Source organism: Brassica oleracea, chromosome C8 (assembly GCF_000695525.1).
Source record: "Brassica oleracea var. oleracea cultivar TO1000 chromosome C8, BOL, whole genome shotgun sequence".
NCBI lineage: Eukaryota > Viridiplantae > Streptophyta > Magnoliopsida > Brassicales > Brassicaceae > Brassica > Brassica oleracea.
Window position 1 is genome coordinate 29,665,145 of NC_027755.1, and position 21,543 is coordinate 29,686,687.

Sequence of the window (21,543 nt, forward strand, 5' to 3'; positions counted from 1 at the left end):
TGTCTGGATGAGCAGTTCGTAGCCGTTGAAGATATCCTGGAATTGGAATTGGTGTAAGCTCTGATGCATCACCAAAATATTCTTTATACGTCTCTTTGATAATCGGTTACATAGCCGAACTCTCGCATTAATAAACCAATTCACAACCTAAAGTTTGTCAAAACCAGAGAACCACTCAAATCAAAGGAAGACCAAAAATTGAGCCAACAACAAAGTATCATAGCCTTTACCATGTTTTCGATATAGATGTTTGCTATGCAAGCATGATTTGCTCTGATTCCTTTGGATTTCTGTATAAAGCTTGAGATGGAGATGGTTATTAATTAAACAAAGAGAAGCAAAAAATGATTTATTGTAATTAACACCTACAGATGAAGGAAAAGCTCAAAGAACCAAGCGCGGAGTACAGAGACAGATTTTTCATATAAGCTTCTTTGTGGTCTCCAAGGTGGTCCAACCATTCCAAGCTGTTGATGCAAAGCTCTCTATCATCTCAAATTTAGATATACATGTGTAAGCAAACTCTTGAACAGAAGCACAAACGAAAGTGTTAATGGACATAATAAATCTTCCCCATAGACTATATCGGATCTGATTAGAATATATAAATATCATATCACCAAAAACAACAATCAAGCCACACTCAGATCAGTAAGGATCCATAGATTACTGAGGAGAAAACATAAACCCACAAAAATTGATTAAAGGCAAACCGAAAAACAGATTAAAAAATCACATCACACCCAGTTACAAACCCCACTTGATATCAAGTCGATTCAAAGGGAATCGAGCTATACCCAGTCGTGTAGGGTTTGAAGGCCTTGACATCGAGTGAATGTGATTATGTGTTTGCTGAATAGGTTATGAAAATGTATCAAATCAGTTTTGGAAGACATGTATAAAAATTGAGATTTTGCATTACAAAGTTTAATCTTTCAGAGATATTACCGGTGGAGATGTTCATCGCATCAAACGGACTCATTTATAGCTCAAGGTTGTAGCTATACCTCCGCCGATGATGAGACTGAATAAATGGGATGGAGTGGTAGGAGAGGTATGTGTAGTTTAATGATTGGATTAATCGTATAGTTAAAGAGAAGGACAAACGTTTCAGATATTTTAATCGGCAGCCATGGACATCTGAACCGCTAAAATCGAAGATGACGAAGCTAAGAAAACCCGAAACGTCATTCTGTGGCACGTGTCCGTTTTCGCCCATCTCTCTGAAATGATGTGGCACTCTAAAAAGAGAGAGAAGAGTTTTCATTGGTTGATTTTTCATGCTTACGTGGATAGGCTCAATGGAGCTCATATCCTCCTTTTATTACTTGTTTGATAAACCATAAACCCTAATTATATTAAAATTTCAAAAACCAAAAAAGACGTAAAAACGTTCTTTTTTTTAGCAAAAAAATTGTTTGTTTAAATGTAATCCTAAGAACAACAAAAATGTAATCCTAACAATAACCAAATGATGGTAACTGATGGTAAACTCTGATTTCCGTGGGCTGCGAGATTAAATCCCCAGTCGCGGAATCTATATCGTGCAGCCACTCCGACATACAGACTTGATGGTACACCACATATCTCTATTCCTTCAAAGGTGCTTAAGCTCGGACATGAGAATAAGGACGAGTATATCATAGGAAAGTTCCACAGATGTTCTCTGCCTCCTGGTGGTCTGGTTCATGCAGTGGCAAATAGAATTTGGGGAAGAAGCTGTAAAATTAGCTGCAGGAAGATTGGTGAGTCATCCTACATGTTTCATATTCCACACGAACCTACTCGCCATTGGGTAATTCAGCGGGGGGTTTGGCATATTGACGATTGCTTGCTCTTCACTTTGTCGTGGACTCTAGAAGACTCTTTCAAAATCATTGAACTCTCTACCCTTCTGGTTTGGGTTACCTTAAAGAACATTCCAGATTGTTGCTACTCTCGGTTAGGGATAAGTCATGTAGCATCAGGACTTGGAGAACCCATCCTTACCCATAAACCAAGACTGGATCCTACCACTATGGGTGATGCAAAGGTTTTAGTCGAGATGGAGCTGGATAGAGATTTCCCCAAGATTATTGCACTTGATGATAAACAAGGAAACATATTTCTTGTCAATGTTGAATACACGTGGATTCCATCTATGTGCGAGAGGTGTGGAAATCTTGGCCACAAAGCGAAGCGGTGTCTTTTGACTTCTAAGCCGGTACATGATACTACTTGTTGTGGATATTGATGTTATCCTACAAAATGGGAATGCATCAACAACGCCATCGCCACCTGTCCATCCACAGGTCAATGCTAACCTCGTCACCTCTACTGCAGCATCTGATACTCTTGTGATTCAGAATCAGAATCTGAGCAATGACTTAGATGATCAAGCGTTAATTCTCCCCAGCCAGCAACCAGATGTGGTGACTGTTCAAGCCGTTACATCGGGTCCCTCAGATCATTCCGACTTTCAACATGAAACAGAAAACAGTCTGTTTGCAACTTTATCACCTTCTTCTTCTCACTCTCAACAAGAGAAGCCTGCTACTCCACCAAGGTCAGTAAGCACTTTATCCACATTAGTAGATTCCCAATCTACTCCCACTGATACACAGATTATGGAACCTTTTCCATCAACCATTATCAACAACGAGGCTTTAGAAACTTCAGTTGTTGGTCCCTTAACCCCGCCACCTATCCATTGTGCATTTGAGAGTCCTTCTCGTTTTACAGTGCTAGGAGATGTGGATGAAGTTGAAACTGAGCCTTCAAGCTCATTTAACTTGACAAGAGGTGGGAGGGAATCAAAGCCTCCTATCAAATACCAAAGTTTGGAGTGGAAGACAGTTCGAGGGAGAGGTAAGCATGGTCGCCGCGGGCGAGGCTCCTCTCATTAGATATTGTCTTTCATACCATTGATGGTCTATCTTATCTCTTCCTTGCCTTTGTTATTTTCACTGGTTTGGGATTAAATATGCTCATGAAGATTGTTTCATGAAAACTTTTCCCGATGATCTTATCATGTAATCATTTTATTTTAAATTTGAAAGCCTTTAGTCAAAAAAACAATAACCAAATGATTTAGGTTGATCGTTTAGATGAAGATTCAATATTATCTTATGTTTGTATATTTTTTCTTAACTAGAATTTTCAAGATAAAAATAAAATAAATAATGATGGATCATGGAATGAAACAATCGAATTGAACATAAACCAAAGTAAAACAAAAACAATGTTTCCTGTTAGATATGTGGAGATCTAAAAATTCCATTTAATACTTCTAGTAATCTATACTATTAAAGCAGGATCTCTCTTAGGATTCTGCCCCTGACTTTTTCTATTAATTACAAAACATTCCATAAACTTTTTCAATTTTTTTTTAATGTTTTCGGAAAATATATGGCCAACACATTTGCTACTTACATTTTCGGTTTTAAACTCATTTCGTCGTTTTTAAGCCCATTTCGTACTCATAGATTTTCGGATTCAAATCAAATAAAGAGAAAATCTCCCAAATTGAGGAACACGCAGAGAATATATTATGTTTGACATGGTAACTGAATTTTCCAAAAACTAATCTTAAAATATATAGCTATTCGATTTTAAAGAGAAGATCCCCCAACTTTCTCTCCAAGTTTTTCCTAAAACCTAAACACCTCGCTTTAAATCCGATCAATATTATAAATACGCAGCACCAGTTTCCTATTCAAACCCATGCCTTAGAACAAACCAAAAAGCAAACCAATGGCTACTAAGATGCAAATCCAAGCATCGAAAGGTCCTAATAAACAATCGGTCGTCTTCGGCGACTTGAAACCATGGAAAAACACTTGGTTGGTTCATGTAAAAGTTCTACACGATTGGAAACAATACATTCAATCCGAGGAGACCATGGAATTTGTCTTGGCTGATGAGACTGTAAGCGTTTTTCCATGTATTTATTAGTTGATTATGTCTTAACATTTTGGGATTAGCTACTAATATTTTAAATTTATATGTAACATGTTTTAGGGGCAAAAAATTCATGCAACATGCAAAAGGACTTACATTGAAAGTAAGGGAAGGATTCAATAATTTTTAAGACTCGGTTATTTAATAACTATGTTGGAGTTTGGTTTTCACGTTTTAGAATCATGCAATTTAAAAAAAAAAATACACCCTATTACATATCTATTGAATATTTATTAAACATATTTGGTTGATACAATTATCTTCTGACATAATATTCTGTAAAAAAATAAATTTAAAAGGCTCCAATTACTTGTTTTGTTTTTGGTTGTTCTCGAATGATTATAACACGTGTATACTTTTTAAAATTGTGCACCAGTGTATACACTGGTAAATAGTTACTCATAAAAGATATTATGTTACTGGAAATTTACTAAAAAAATATTCTCATAAAAGATATTATGTTACCATAAGTATTGTCAAGTTATTAAACCTTAATCTTCTAAACAAAACAAATCCTAACCAAAACGAAGCCCAACGGTGTTTTCTTTTTAAACCAACTATAAACCAATTTAAATACATAATTATTATTAAATATTTGTGTTATTATAATTTAAAATTTATGCATTAATTAAAAATATGTAGAATGAAAAATGTAATGTCTATTACATTTTTCATATAATATTTATTTAATAAGTTAAAATTATAAATAAATAACCTTAGCAAATATATAATCACAATATGATTAAATTTATTGAGTAGAAGTTTACCATTTTAAAATCTTTTAACTAATTAATTAGTACACAAACAAACATTTTTATTATAATAATAATTAAAAAATAAAAAGACAATATTATAAAAATTGACTATAAACAAATATAAAATCTATTAAAATATAGATTAGACAAATATTTATTAATTTAAATGAAATTTTAAAAAGAAACGATCCCGCTCTTTGAAAGCGCGGGTCAAAATCTAGTTTAGAGTTAAAGTGAGATACTTTAAGATTAGTGGTGATTGGTTGAGCTGTATCAACTGACTTTAACTTTAGTTTCTATCTACAACCTTAAAATTTACGAATCATGTTTTATGTAGTTTTTAAAGTTAAAACTAAAAAAATTAAAGAAAGTGTTGTAAGATACTTATTTTCTAAAGCAAAAAATATTGCTGTAGGAATCTCCTTCCTTTTTTATTTTTTCTCATTTAATTTATACAGCAACATTCGTTACGGCTACATCAAAAATTCATACAGACTATTCTACAGTAAAAGTTCTACAACTAGAGTCCAACCAATCACCTCTATTATAGCAACAAGATACACAAAAAAAACAGTTTTGTATATCTAAATTATTAAAACTGAAGTACCTTTTGGTACTGTTTGAAAACATGAATAGCAGTATAAATGAGAATTATTTAAAAACATGGATAACAATATAAAAAAAGAAAAATAATTTCTTTTTAGTAATTTCATTAATATAATTACATTGTCTTTCCATATTTCACTCAGTTTAACAATTTCATTAATTATATTACCTTAACAATACATCACATCATTAATTATATTACCATAATAATAACAGTGCATATTTTATTTGTTAGTTAATTAACATTAACTTTGTGCTAATTATAAAATTAAATATGTAAAATAACATGGTTTTTCATACGGTTAAACGTTCGGTTTAGTTTGTTTTTAAAAAAAAAATTAGTTTCAATCGGTGGAAAATTACGTAGCCAAAAACATAATTCAAAGATATGTTTTTGTGAATAAAATAATAACTTAAATCAAAATAATAAAAATGTATTACATTTCATTCTATATAATTATTTTACTAAATAAAATCTATTTATATTTCACTTAACTTAGCCAAACACATAGAAATAATCCTTTTTATAAGTTTATAAAATTAGTTAGGCATGAACAATGGCTATCCATTTAGGTACGAGTTGTTTTTCGGGTATCTTTTTTTTGAAATTAGGCCCCACTTGAATATTTTAAATTTATGTGTTAATTTTGAGTTGGGTCCTTCTGGGTCTGGATGAATTCGGTTCTGATGTATATGAACCAAAAATATTTAAATAACAAATGTATCTAAAACGGGTTCAGATATTTGTAACAAAAATAATCATATTATCCGATATAGTGCAAGTCTTTTGAATACAATTAGTTATATTACAAGTCATTGAAATATATAACACCAATTATAAAAAACAAATATCAATGTATAAAAATATAAGAATCAATATCTGCGCAGCTGCTCGGATCGGTAGAAGTCTCTAGTATTCCTTAATAGTACGGTGTTCTTTCCATCAATTAAAATATTTGCACGATTGATTATCACCCTATTTGTAAAGTAAAGTTAGTTATTTTCTGTTACAAAAAAAAAGTTATATTTTCTATATTTGTTGAATTCAACCGGATGTCATATCGTATAGGTAAAGACTTAGTTAATTAAGATGGGAAGAAAATTTAGTTTAAAAAAATTAGTTAGCGCCTGAATCCAAAGGATCTGCTGACGTCATCCACAATTAGTCTCCAAAATCTAAAAAGCATAGTTATTATGGCTTTTCCTAATTAGCCTCAATCTAAATTTCCCCTCATTCTCTCATCATCGCTGTCCTCTTATCCCCTTTTCTTGTTCTGGCAACAAATCTCTTAAACCGTGACTCTCGTCTTCTTTAAATTGAAATAAAATCCAGTTTAGCTTCTTACCAAAGAAAAAAAACAACACAATGGTTAAGTACGGAGAGGTTTGTCTTGTATCTCTCTCTCGTCAATTATGAATTAACTCTTTTATATGCGTTCTCTACGTGTAGAATCAAGTTTAATTATGCATTATACAATGCTTTAGTAACTGATATTTGCATTTATGTTTTGTTATTGTTGTTAGGATTATGTGTTGAATTCACGAGGGATGAAGCTCTTCACGTGTTCATGGAGACCAGAAGAGCAGCAAGAACCAAAGGCAATGATCTTTTTATGCCACGGCTACGGAATGGAATCAAGCATCACCATGAATAGTTCTGTCCCTTAAAATTATGATTAATCATTTCATCATCAATATTCATATCCCAATCCATTACAAATTTATATGTTAAATAAAGCTATGATGTTAACCAGGCACGGCAATAAGGTTGGTGAACGCAGGGTTTGTGGTCTACGGAATAGACTATGAAGGTCACGGTAAATCCGGGGGATTAAATGGTTACATACAAAACTTTGATCATCTTGTTGATGACGTCTCTTCTCACTTCTCTTCAATTTGTGGTAATCTATTCATATTATATTTTCTCTCTTAGACAATTTCTCTATTGATTTTCTTTAAATTAAATAGAATAGTATTAATTATTTTATATGTTTTGGGAATGGTGAATGTGAAGATAAGGAAGAGAATAAAGGAAAGATGAGGTTCCTGATGGGAGAATCCATGGGAGGGGCGGTCGTGTTACTATTAGCAAGAAAGAAGCCTGAGTTTTGGGACGGCGCCGTTCTAGTCGCTCCCATGTGTAAGGTATTTGTTTACCACGTATCCTCCATATATTTTGTTAGTTATTATAGTTTATCCTTTAAGGATTAAGGTAGAGTTTTTCATACTCTCTCCGTTTCTTAATAAATGTCAATTTGACATTTTTTACACAGATTAAAAAGTTATTGAAATATATTTAAATTAATTACATCTATTTGACCAATGATATTTGAGATAAATAAAATTTTATAAAACCAGTATAATTTGAACTTAATTTTCAACTGAAAATAAGTATAATTTGCATTGAAATTTTAAATTGATATTTTTGTGTAACAAGAAAAAAATGTTAGAATAACGATTATTATGAAACCGATTTAGTATACTATTAGGCATAAAGAGTTAGGGTTCGCAGAACGCGAAAGAGAGGAGAGCTTGTTCGTCGAATAGCAATGGTCGGATGGGCTTGGGCCCAAATGTATCAACACGTTTTTTTTTTTAAAACACAGTAAGCCTTTGTGGGTAACACAAAAGTGACATGGCAAAAATGATATATATGATTGGTGGATTAAATTGGTATACGTGGACAGCCTGATTGAGGAGGATATCCTGCTTTTATTACTTGTGATTTTGTAGAATTAAGATAAGATTCGTACATATCATCATCTTTGATATTAAGTAGCAAGAAAAATGAACATGAATCACTTACTTGGTGGTTTCTACGAGAGGATCACCATCTTAAAATTTAACAGAAGACCTAAACAGTTATAAGACAAATATACAACTTATAAGCACGTCGAAAGATGCAAATACGGATATATACAACTTATGGTGTGTATACAAATATACAACGTATAAAAAGTTATGGCTTTATTCTTTTTGTGTGTATAGCTAGCAGAAGAGATAAAGCCACATCCTATGGTGATCAAGTTTCTCACAAAGCTAACTCGGGTTATTCCAACTTGGAAGATAGTTCCTAGCAACGATATAATTGACGTCGCATTTAAAGAATCCCACATCAGAAAACAGGTAACATTTTGATTATCATCATTTTCAAAGCTGGTTCAATGGTGTCATGGGTCCTGAGGCAAAAAAAAAATTAATTTTCAAACTATTATTTTAAAAAAAAAAATCTGATAGATATGTTTTTTTTTTCAAAATACCAGAAGTATTTTTAAAAATAAACTATGGAAATAAAAAATATTTTCATATAAAAAAAATTGGGCCCCTTTTCTTATTTTAATATAAAAATACATGTATTTTTTTAAAACAATCGGATCCTTATCTATTAAGAAATAGGGGGACAACAGATTGGGTCTGGGGCGGTCGCACCGCTGGCCTCCCTATCTAAGCCGGCCTGATCATTTTTGTAATACAACTTACGACGTTTTCTGTATTGTATAATTTTTTTTTGGTTTATTTTTAAGGTTAGGGAAAATGAGTATTGCTACAAGGGCCGGCCTCGCTTGAAAACTGCTCATCAACTCTTAACAACTAGCTTGGATCTTGAGAAGAATCTTCATCAGGTTCTTTCATATTATTTTCTCTTTAACTTATATCGATCTCCTTGATAATTAATCCAGCAAAATTTATAATATTAAAATCTAAATTTAAACAGGTAGCGATGCCATTTATTGTCCTTCACGGAGAAGATGATAAAGTTACAGACAAAGACGTAAGCAAGCTACTATACGAGGTGTCATCCAGTTCCGACAAGACTTTCAAGTTATACCCGAATATGTGGCATGGGCTTTTGTACGGTGAGTCTCCTCAGAATTTGGAGATTGTGTTTGGTGATATCATTGGATGGTTAAACGAGAGAGCTTCGGTTACTAACCAAAGGATAGAGACTGAGTTAAAGCATGCATAAATGATGGTTTTTCCATGCATAAATGATGGTTTTTCCATGCATAAATAATTCTTGTGACAACACAAGAATTATTACTACTATTGTAACTCATGTACAACACAGTATCATACAATACAAGCTATGGTGTTTGCCATAATTCTCATATAAATAAAGCCTGTTTAACTTGAAACCTATTTTGGATTTGGAAAATCAAAGGTTTTGAATGATTGATTGCACCAGTTCAGATGAACTAAATATATGCATTGAATGCTTTAACAATAGAGTGAAACCCTATAAGATCTTTATAAATAAAGTTGACATATATGCCTTCTCAGGCGTCCACATCAGCATTTAGCATGGGGTAAATTGTGCCACATGTCCTCATATTTTAACTCTCCGTATATGTCGCTGTATTTGTTGGGCGCTAATTAACTTTACAAACAAGGCCCATTGCTTATTAGGGTTTCGTTCGCTTACGCATACAGAGGTTCTGATTCGAGTTCAAGCGACATGTCTCTTTGGATCTCCATTCCTCCTAGCAAAGTCTATGTAACGTCTCCCATTTTTAGTTATCATCTCCATTAATCCAAGCTTCAATGTTGTTCCACCGCTCATCCCACTCTCTCGCATTTAAACTTCCTCATCATCCTCAAACGTAACCGTTCGAAGCTCCTTCTATAAATGGGTTCTTTGCAAGCGATGAACATCCTCACTACTATGAAATCCAAAAAGTCAAACTATGTCAAGCATCAACTTCTACCACGGCGAATTTGGACACTCATCTTGCCGATTAGAATTTAGGAACGCCTGTAGAAATCGGTTCACTGGAAACCTCCGCAGTTAATGTTACCTTATCTTCGAGCACCATCCAGAGTTCGAGAGAATTGTAATGCGTCAGAACGATGGCATCGTCACGCCCCAAACCAATAGTTTGATCTCCCACTTTTTCTTTGAAAACTTCTTCGTCTTTCACTTCTCATGATGTTTTCTTTTTGTATTTAGGGTTGTTGCAGACTGGGTGCTCCGTGGTACCAGATGATTATATTAGAGCAGATCTTAATCGGTCTCCTCTGCTGACTGATTTCTTAGAAAGTTTTAGCGCTCTCCGCCATAAAGTCTACGATCACCGGAGGTTTTTTTTCCATTACCCAAATCTCTAAACTTTCAGTTTATCTTAATATTTGATGAACACTCTATGAATATTGAATAGAGAATGACCATTTATCTTAAGAGTGTTTTAGATCTACTTTCCTTAAAGTGTTGTGTTTTTGACCTTGCTTATGTTATTGCTACGAACCTTAACAGGAAAAGTGAAGTACTTTCAGTCTCGGGTTTAGTGAACTTGAGAATAAGGTAAACGTCATTGTGTCAGTTTATATTCTAAAGCAAATGTTTACGGGACCTTACATAGAATTTCAACGTGTTGGACACACTCTTCTGTTGAACCATGAGTGCGTCCTTTTCTTATTCTCTTCCTTAAACCATGTAATTTCTTATGGAATGTCCTTAATGTTATATTTGATGGTGTGTTTTCAATCTTAGTTTTCTAGCTTTCATGTGACATGTGTTTTTTCCCTTGCTGGAAGAGCATGACTGATGCAATCTATGTGAGGATGTTTGTCATGGATACAGAAAGAAACGTTGGGGTGCTATGAATCCAGATTTGATTTAAATATCCCCTAGCTGGTCACTAAAGCTAATGGTTGCCATCCTCACTTTATTGCTCCTAAGGAAGGTTACCATTGTCTCATTGAGTCTTCTATTGTATTCATGGGAGGCCCTTCTGAGGTATATGTTACATTGTGCCGTCTCTAACTTACACCTTTGATATTAAATGAATCAGCAACCTAACAAAAACATGCAATAACCATTTTTCCTTTTTTGGTGTGTCTAATATTTCAGTCTCATGCGATCCTCTTGAAGGATATGGACAAGTCTGTGATTGATATGTCATATGTTCTCCCCTTCTGTTAGTAATATATATACTATCTCCAAGGTGTAACTTACTTTGGTCCATTGTTATAGAAGTATTGAACATGTGCATGAATTAAATTAATACCTATCTATGAGAGTGTAGGTTACAAACGCGGCCTTTGGAAAAATGCGGGAGGAAAGTAAGAAAGCAACACTGCTGGTGGACCGAAGAGTGTAACGCGGCCATTGGACAAATGTGGGAGGAAAGTAAGAAATCAACACTGCTGGTGGACCGAAGAGACCTTTAGGTTGCATAATTTTTGTAAGATGATCTACTCTGGAAAACAACATGCCGTGTTGTTTTAATAAAACATCACAAAATTTGTTCTGCTGCTTCTTTGTTTGTGTTCGTTTTTGGCCATCACCTCATTTGGATGAGTTGTTGACATCAAATATATTTGTTTAGTTATGTAGAGAACTTTACTATTTTGGTGTTATTAAATCCTTTTATTATTCGAACTGAAACAAATAAAAAAACCCCTATACTCAGTGTCTCACGGAAGCTATTTATAAAGCATCAAACCATTTATAAATAGAAAGAAAACAGAGACAAATCAAATCGTTTCTGAGGTGTTCGATATAACTACAAATTCCATCTTACTAAGAAGATATTAATACAATTTTCATCTTACTAAGAAGATATAAGTAAGGAAGAAACCTATTATATATAAAATTGAGTGAACGCTTTGACTTTTTCAAGTAACAAAAAAAAACATAGGTCACTTTTCCAAATGAAAAAAGCTTAGAGAGCTACTATTGCATTCATTAAATCATTATGGAGCCAATTCTCTATCCATGAAGAACAAGTCTTGAGACGGGCGCAAACGCACATTCAACAGTTAGCTTTATCTGGGTGACTAAAAATTATATGATTCAAATTAAAAATAAAAAATTTATTCATTTATAATAATTTTATATTAAAACTTTGAAAATACACATAAATTAAATTTATACGAAACTATTATATTAATTATTTCATAAAGAATTGGCATAATATATATATATATATATGGGTGACTAAAAATTATATGATTCAAATTAAAAATAAAGCATTTATTCATTATAATAATTTTATACTAAAACTGTGAAAATACACATAAATTAAGTTTATAAGAAACTATTATATTAATTATTTTATAAATAATTGACATAATATATAGTATTAGATTTAATATTTGTATACTACTATTAAATTTTAGATTTTACATAAAAACAAAAAAACATGATTTTATATTTGTATATTACTATTAGATTTATAGAATAAGATTTAATATTTGTATATTACTATTAAATTTTAGATTTTACATAAAAAAAACATGATTTTTTATTTTTTATTTACTTATGACAAATGTGTTTTTTTAAACGGAAGCATGATTCTAAAACGGAATGTTAGGCTTCTAACGTGCTTTCAAAAAGAGTATTTTAGAAGTGTTTTAGAAGGGAAATTCCATAAACCTCCATGACGTTCCGATTCCGAAGCGGGAATTAGACGTCTGATGAAACTTCCGTGGCTGAAACCAAAAAATACATCATATAAGATCCCATTATTTTCAAGGGCTTTTTTTCTAGATAACCAAAAAAAAAAGAGAAATTAGATTTTGGGAGAGAGAGAGTAGAGAGAGATAGGAAGAGAAAGTAGGAGAGAGAGGGAGATTTTAGTTAGATTTTTAATTTTGTTTTTTTTCTTAGCTACTTGGCCTAATTTTCCTATTTTCAATATCTATATATGACCCCTACAGTTTCAAATCACATTAAATATATGAGAATTATACTTAGGTTTAGTATAAAATTAATTAAAAATATATTCAGTGTAATATTTTTTATATAAATAACAGATACACAGGACTTGAAAATATTCCAAATTGTTTGGCCATCAATAGATCTATTAAAATTACATGTATATAAAAATAAAATATCAATGCATAAAATTTTATATAATTAGGTTGTAAATATTAATATAAGCTTAACCATTTCAATAGATTTATATTTTACAGCCAAACAAAAATATTGATCAAACTAAATGAAATTTAAATTTATTAATATGTTTGTCAATCCAAATTAATTTATTTTGAATAGAAGTTCAAATTTTACTTAGGATATCAAATATAATTATATTTGGATCCATAAGATAATCCAGTACACACTATTAATGTTCATTCATGAGTTTATTAGTTTTTTATATAGTTTAATATATTATTTTAATTTAAAAATATATATTTTTATGAAATCATTCATTAAGTAAAAATTAAGTAATTTAATGAGAATCAAGTTTTCCATTGATTTAAATTAATTATCTTAATGAAAAAACAAATACTCAAATATGGAATTAAATTGGTTTTCATATTTATATAATTAAAATCAGAAATTTTTATATATAATTATATAATAGTCAAAATAGGATAATTCATCTATTAAATATGTCTCATATTGATTTTAAAATTTTAGATGCTTTATAATAAAAAGGGTTAATAAATCCATCTAAAATATAAAATATTTTATAATATACAATTTTAAAGTATTGGTGATTTGAAAAAATATTTTTGTTTTGATTGACCACTTCCAGAATATAAGATCAATTATTACAAAGTCATAGCAAAACAACAGAAACTAATACCTGAAGTTGTAAAATATTTTATGTGAAGATTAATACGACTTTCATGCATATATTTAAATTTTACTAACTATTTCATTTCTTTAAACCTCATAATAAATGACGTAGGAATTAAAACTAAAATAAAAATAGGTTATAAGTTTTACAAATAGTTTATAAAATGATAATAAATTTTGATAAATTCACTAAAATACATTTTAATATCTAAAATATATATTTAAATTACTGTAAAAATCTGGCGCGTAGCGCCGGTAAACTACTAGTTCATAATAAAAAAATGTCAGAATTTTGCAATTCACGTTTAATAGTGAACTTTTTATTTATTTTTAAATTCTTATAATGCTCAACCCAAAATATTATATTTATTTTGCGTGATTTTGAAGCATATAAACAACTGTTCAAAAATTAGTTTATACTATTTGGATATTTAAGTTCTCAAGAATAGTCATAAATTTTGTTTGCTTCTCTATTAACCAAAGATGATCCACCCAATCTACTATGTGAATACGCTTGGGAAATTGGAAGCTTTTCTGCCATTGGTGAAAGAATATTGGGACTCTACTCCTAGTCTGTATGATTCTACCTCTGCTATGTTTCGATTTTCGAAGAAATTTAAATCACTAAAGCCTATTATTCGAGAGCTGGGTAAGGAGAAATTTGGAAATCTCACGAAGAAAGCTAGAGAAGCGCATGAAAAATTATGTTAGAAGCAAAAAGAAACTCTGTCTAACCCGAGTGCTAATGCCATTCAAGAGGAAGCTTGCTTATGAGAGATGGCTTCATATTGCGAGTTTAGATGAGGAGTTTCTGAAACAGAGAGCTAAGTTGCATTGGTTGGATGTGGGGGATCAAAACAATAAGACTTTTCACAATGCCATAAGAGTTCGCCAAGCGCAGAATACCATTAGAGAGATAAGGTGCACTAATGGAATCTTAGTTACAGAGCAAGAGGATATAAAAGAGGAGGCAGTGAGGTTTTTCTCAGAATTTCTAAACCGGATTCCTGGAGATTATACTCGTGCTTCTACAGATGAGTTAAAGGAGCTTGTGGAGTTTAGATGTACAGAGGAGGAGTGCAGGTTTTTGGAAGCTGAGGTCACAGAGGAGGAGATAAGAAAAGTGCTTTTTGCAATGCCATCAAATAAATCGCCTGGCCCGGATGGATTCCCAAGTGAGTTCTTCAAGACAACTTGGTCAATTGTGGCTAAAGACTTCCTTGTTGCGATCCAATCAGTTTTCAGGTATGGCTTTTTACCAAAGGAGGTTAATTCAACAATTCTGGCTCTCATACCTAAGAAAACAGATTCATTAGAGATGAAGGATTATAGGCCAATAGCATGTTGTAATGTACTTTATAAGGTGGTGTCGAAAGTCATTGCAAATAGGCTTAAGAGAATCCTTCCTCGGGTAGTGACTGAGAACCAATCTGCGTTTATTAAGGGTAGACTTTTGATGGAGAATGTTCTGTTAGCGTCAGAATTGGTTAAAGATTATCATAAAGAAGTGATTTCCCCTCGCTGTGTGATGAAGATTGATATATCAAAGGCGTTTGATTCAGTGCAATGAGAATTTGTTCTTAGGAGTCTTGAAGCTATAGAAGTGCCTGCTCGATTCATTCATTGGATTAAGTTGTGCATTACTACACCTTCCTTCTCAGTTCAGGTAAATGGCGAGCTTGCTGGCTATTTCCAAAGTAAGAGAGGTTTAAGGCATGGTTGTTCACTGTCTCCGTACCTCTTCGTTTTGTGTATGAATGTGCTATCTCACAAGATCAATAAAGCGGCTAAGGAGAAGAGATTTAATTTCCACCCGAGATGCCAGTCTCTTTCTCTTACCCACCTTTGCTTTGCTGATGACCTTATGGTCTTTGTAGAAGGTACAAAAGATTCTATTGAAGGAGTTTTGTCAGTCTTTGAGGGGTTTGCTCAATGGTCAGGTTTGAACATAAGTATAGAAAAGTCGACGGTGTATATGGCTGGAGTAGAAACTGAGGAGAAAAGAAGAATCTTAACGAATTTTCCTTTTGATGAGGGTTCTCTGCCGGTTAGATATGTGGGCTTACCATTGATGACACAAGTTATGCGAAGACAGGACTATATGCCACTGGTGGAGAGAATCAGAAGCCAGATAAGTATCTGGACAAGTAGGCATCTCTCCTATGCGGGTCGTCTTCATCTTATAAGCTCTGTGCTGATGAGTATTGTCAATTTTTGGGCTTCAGCATTTAGACTACCTAGCAAATGTCTGAAGGAAATAGAACAAATTTGTGCTGTGTTTCTATGGACAGGGCCCGTTTTGAAATCCTCAGGTGCTAAAGTGGCTTGGAAGGAAATCTGTAAGCCAAAGAGTGAAGGTGGGTTGGGGATCAGAGCACTGAAAGAGGTAAATCTTGTCTATGGACTCAAGCTTATCTGGAGAATGCTCACAGGAGACTCACTATAGGGAAAATGGATTCACAAGAATCTTTTAAAAAGGAGGAGTTTTTGGGAAGTTAAGGGTCATACTCAAACGGGTTCTTGGATGTGGAGGAAGATGCTTAAGTTGAGAGAGGTAGCTAAAAATTTCTATACGATGGAGATTGGAAATGGAAGACACATCTCGTTTTGGTACGATAAGTGGTCTGATAAGGGTATTATAGCGGAGGTTTTGGGTGATAGAGGGATGATTGGTTTGGGAATAAGGAAAGAAGCTACGCTAGCAGAGGCTGCGTTGAGGTTCAGACGTAAAAGGAAGCACCGGCTAGAAGTTCTAAATGAGTTGGAGAGGAGTTTAGACACTGTGAGAAGTTTGATCTGTAATGAAAGTGAAGACATAAGTACATGGAGAGGTAAAATGGGTTACAAACCAAACTTTTCAACTCGTGAGACTTGGGACAAATTACGAGAGGTAAATGAGAAGCAGATGTGGGCTAAAGGGGTTTGGTTCTCTATGGCGACTCCGAAATTTGCATTCATAGTCTGGTTGGCAATGACGAACAGATTATCTACTATGGATAGAATTGCCAAATGGAGCCAAGGAGTAGACAATGTGTGTGTGCTCTGTCATACTGAAGCAGAAACCCGAGATCATTTATTTTTCAAATGCTCCTATTCTGACCAGTTATGGAGGTATCTAGTTGGTGGGATTCTTGGCAGTTCTTATACGGATAGTTGGACTGAGATAGTGCAGAAGACGTCGGGTAGTACACTGGATAAGAAGAGTTTATTTTGCTAGAGGTATGCATTACAGGCTGCTACTTATGCAATTTGGCGAGAGAGAAACAGAGTGAAGCATGGGGAGAGGCTAACGCCATTGGACATTCTGAAAAAGATCACTGAAAAAGGGATCAGAAACAAGCTTAGTTTGATTAGAATGAAGCGCGGGAGAGGTATGGAGAATGCTCTCCAATATTGGTTCCAAACAAGAGGAGTGTAGTTAATGCAAATTTGCTTGTTTTTTTGAATTTTGAGGTTTGAAGTTTGAGAGTTAAGTATAACTCTAGGTCCACACAAGTTGTAAGAAGGCTTTTTTGAATAAATTTAAAATTCATCAAAAAAAAAAAAAATCTACTATGCGTGATCCAATACTAAATCGTAATATGATGTTTGAATTTGACGTGAAGAAAATCTTAAATGAAAACTCCTCAATGAGAAAAAGTGAAATTATGGAACCTCGCCATAATATTTCGGATTCCACGGAGATTATTAACTAAATTTTAATAAATTTAAAAATTAGAATAAAACTGTGTTGTTAGACTGGTTTTTATAACATCTTTAACTTTATTGATATTAAATCAATGTAACATGTTACATAAAACATAAGATACACTAAACATGTTAAAAAAAACTTTTAACAGAGACATCAGTAACACGATGCTTTCTAATGCATTTCTCTAGCTTTCCTCTACTTCGTTCTTGATCTTGTAACATCTTTTTTTTCTGGTTCTCAATTCTTGTGAGTAAGTGTCTTTTTTTTTAAGAAGATCATTAGATGCAGGGCCGGCTCAAACATTTTACGGGCCCTGGGGCAAAATGAAAAAATAGACCCTTTTACATATAAAATTGAAATGTTGATATTGTAGGTACAAGATAAAATAAAATCGTTTTCGTTTGAAAAGATAAGCACAAACCATAAAAATAAAATAAAAAACTCTTGCTCTTCTTATAGCTTCATTTTCTTGAGAATGAGATCATTTGTTTCAACAAAAACCATCATAGTATAACATCTTCCCGCAAATCTGAAAAAAAAAAACAGTAGTCATCCTAAAAAGAAATGCAATCATAAGAAACGGTTTTTTCGAGCTTTACTCGATGCAAAATCATGTATAACAGTTTCAAAATCAATGATTTCTAAGATATTCTTTTCAATACATAAAATAGCTAAACCATTCAATCTTTCTTGAGACATTGAAGATCTTAAATAATTTTTCAACAACTTTAATTTTGAAAAGCTCCTCTCTGCTGAGGCTACCGTCACAGGTGTAGTCAAAAGAATTCTATAAGCAATTGAAACATTTGGATAACAGCCTACACTTTCAACAAACTCTAGAACTTCACTAGGTTCTATAGATACATCGGATAAAGTCGTTTGCAGCATTCTCAATTCAGAAAAAAGATCATTCAAATCAACATCAGAGGAATCACCATTAGAAAAGGTATTGTAAAAGTTTGTGCAATGAGTTCGAAGTTCACTTTCGTCTAACATTTTTAATCTCAAAGAATCAAATAAAAACCCAAAAACACTTTTAAAATTCATCATTTGATCAAACCTGTTCTTCACCGAAGTTGTTGCCATGTCCACAACAACTAAAAAATAGTCAACTCTAAAAGCATCCTCACCTGATAATTGTACTTGTTCACCTGACTCAGTTTCATCAAACTGTTTTTTTCCTAAAGACACGACGCTTATTTGGAAAAACAGGATCAACATCCATCTCATGAGCAATATTTTGAGCTATTTTCAAGCTAGAATTAAACCCTTCATTTCTATATTTCTCAAAAAACAGCAGAACACCTTCAAGTTGTTTTAAAGCATTGTCAATGCACATAGATTTAGACTGTAAGTTTTTACTGGCCGAGTTAATAGCAAACAAAATTTCATACCAAATGACCATGCCAAGTAAAAATTCAAAATTATCAAATGCCATAATTAAACTTTCAGCATCACTTTTTGTCATAGCATCTTCACATGATTCATACAATTCTAATAAAGCTGACCTTACTTGTAAAGCTTGAAATCTGATAGCTTTCACGCTATTAATCCGGCTTTCCCAACGAGTATTGGATAATGATTTCACTGTAAAAAAAGGAACATGGTCAAGCAAAATCTTCCATCTCTTTGTAGAACTAGAAAACAAAGTATATATGCGTTGCACAACTCCAAAGAAAGAAATAGCTTTCAAACATGAATGAGCCATATCACTAACCACAAGATTAAGACTATGACAAGCACATGGCATATACAAAGCTTTTGAGTTTATGTCAAGCAATCGTCTTTGAACACCTTGATGTTTTCCTTTCATATTAGAACCATTGTCATAACTTTGACCCCTCACATTATCAACATCAAGAGTAAGAGACTTTAGAACATCTAATAATTTTTCAAAGAGCCCTAGACCAGATGTGTCATCTACCTTTAGAAACTCTAAAAAATACTCTTCTACTCTAACTTTTTTATCAGACATGTTCACACATCTTATTATTAGAGTCATTTGCTCTTGGTGGCTCATATCTGGTGTACAATCAAGAATCACCGAAAAGTATTTTGCCTCTTTGATATTTGCAACAATGGAAAACTGAACATTATGAGCCAAAAGAGAAATAAACTCATTCTGAATATTATGGCCAAGATAATGATGATGAATTTCATAATTTTGAATGCGCCTAATATGATCTTGGATTATCAAATCAAATTCTGCAATCATTTCAATAGCTCCTAAGAAATTACCATTGCTATCTTGGTAAAGTTTCTCATTTTTTCCTCTAAAAGCTAAGCACCTTTTAGAAAGAACTTTCACAATAACAATTATTCTAGTTAAGACCAGCCTCCAACGTAATTTTTCTCTAGCAATTTCTTTTTGGAGTTCTTTATCAATTGTTTGATCCTTTTCTAATCTAACTTTTAGTTCATTCCAAGTTCTTTCATATTAATCATGTGTTCTATACTTCTCTCATGATCTTTAAGCCTCTCACTAAGACGCTTCCAATCTTTAAATCCATCTTTTGCTAGCATATTTGAGCAGCCAATGGATTTAACCAATTTGCAACAAAAGCAATAGACTTTGTCCACATGTTTTGAGTAAACCAACCAATTTCTATCACTAGTTTCTCCATTACTCAACTTTCGAGAATAATAACTATATGAGAAATGTCTAGAATACTTATCTAAAGGAAACACAAGATTTATTTCTCTTTTAGGCCCTTTTTCAATTAGCACATCTCTCATTTTGTTGTCAAGATTTTCCCAAGACCTAGGATCATAAACATCAAGATAAGAACTTGGTTCTTCACAAAAATTCGGACTTTCAACATTAGATGCATTAATCACATTATCATGCTCACTCAAATGACTATTCCCATCACCAAAATGATCATTTGATTCATGAATATTATCCACACAATCAGATTTCAAATTTTCATCAGCATTTTTTTTTATCACAAATTTATCTAAAGAACCTCTTTGTGATTCAATAAACAATTCACGAAGTCTTTTTTTCTTCCTCTTTTGACATCCAGAATTAGTTCCATTCATGATGCAAGCAAAAAGTTAAGTAAAAGGAAAACTACACCTGGATTTTAGAAGCAAAAAGTGAATTGATGAAGCATGGATGAAGCTGAAAGAGAAAGTGAAGAATCCAGGAAGAACCAACGATCTTGAAATCTTTTAAAGTTGTATCGTCACCACTCACCAGAACTGATCGTCGCTGAAAATATCAAATATGCAGGGGGAAATATGAACAGTCTTTTCAGAAGAGAAGAAGACGCCTTAATAAATATATTCATATGCCTAAATAAACTCACATTAACGATAACTATTAATTATAATATTTTATTAGTTAATTATAATTTTGTAAAAAATTATACAGATTAACATAAATAAGATTTTGTTTCCATAAAAATTAGATTTATAAATTTCTTATTTATTAATTTCGTTTTACAAAAACCTTAGGTTTATAGTTAAAAAAAAAAAAAACCTATACTAGTACATTAAAAAAATATATATATATATATGGGCCCCCTCCAGCAATGGGCCCTGGGCGGGTGCACTGCTTGTCCCTAGTCTTCAGCCGGCCCTGATTAGATGTGATCCATCTGTTACATCACAATCCAAACACTCCTGATGTAGGAGATAACATGTATTCGTCCATGGCATTGAAATTGTTTTGTTTTGAAACCGATAAAGCCATATCTTCAATTTATTTTGTCGCAGAAGCAACTTTGGACTCATTGTGTTGACTCCTTTGTTCCCATGTATCATTCCTTCGTTTCCCTGTATCATTATTTAATGGATTTAGAACTTAAAACAAAATTCATACTATTTTTATTTTATTTTTTTGTAGAAAAAAGGTTAAATCCGGGTCTATTAAAGACACATACCTAACCCCCGGATGGGAGGTGCAGCCCACGACAGGCCTTCTCCCGGGTTTTCATACGGACGTATCCGCAGCCGTGGTGAGCAGAACAATCTGACTTAATTTCCGCAGCAGGAGAATCGAACCCGAAATGTGTTTGCAT

At 32.9% G+C, this 21,543-nt stretch overlaps 3 protein-coding genes across 3 annotated transcripts; all 3 read left to right on the top strand.

Moving 5' to 3' along the window:
- The first annotated feature begins 2,017 nt into the window (after positions 1-2,017).
- On the top strand, positions 2,018-2,885 carry LOC106309138. Its single transcript, XM_013746206.1, has 2 exons — positions 2,018-2,203; positions 2,292-2,885. The coding sequence occupies exons 1-2, from the start codon at positions 2,018-2,020 to the stop codon at positions 2,883-2,885; spliced, it is 780 nt and encodes a 259-aa protein (XP_013601660.1).
- Positions 2,886-6,602: 3,717 nt separating this feature from the next.
- On the top strand, positions 6,603-9,267 carry LOC106309139 (caffeoylshikimate esterase-like). Its single transcript, XM_013746207.1, has 7 exons — positions 6,603-6,684; positions 6,825-6,954; positions 7,055-7,201; positions 7,315-7,445; positions 8,289-8,426; positions 8,825-8,923; positions 9,016-9,267. The coding sequence occupies exons 1-7, from the start codon at positions 6,667-6,669 to the stop codon at positions 9,265-9,267; spliced, it is 915 nt and encodes a 304-aa protein (XP_013601661.1). The 5' UTR covers positions 6,603-6,666.
- Positions 9,268-16,402: 7,135 nt separating this feature from the next.
- On the top strand, positions 16,403-17,044 carry LOC106309140. The gene has a single exon (XM_013746208.1). It carries the CDS (start codon positions 16,403-16,405, stop codon positions 17,042-17,044), a length of 642 nt encoding a protein of 213 aa, XP_013601662.1.
- Positions 17,045-21,543: the final 4,499 nt, after the last annotated feature.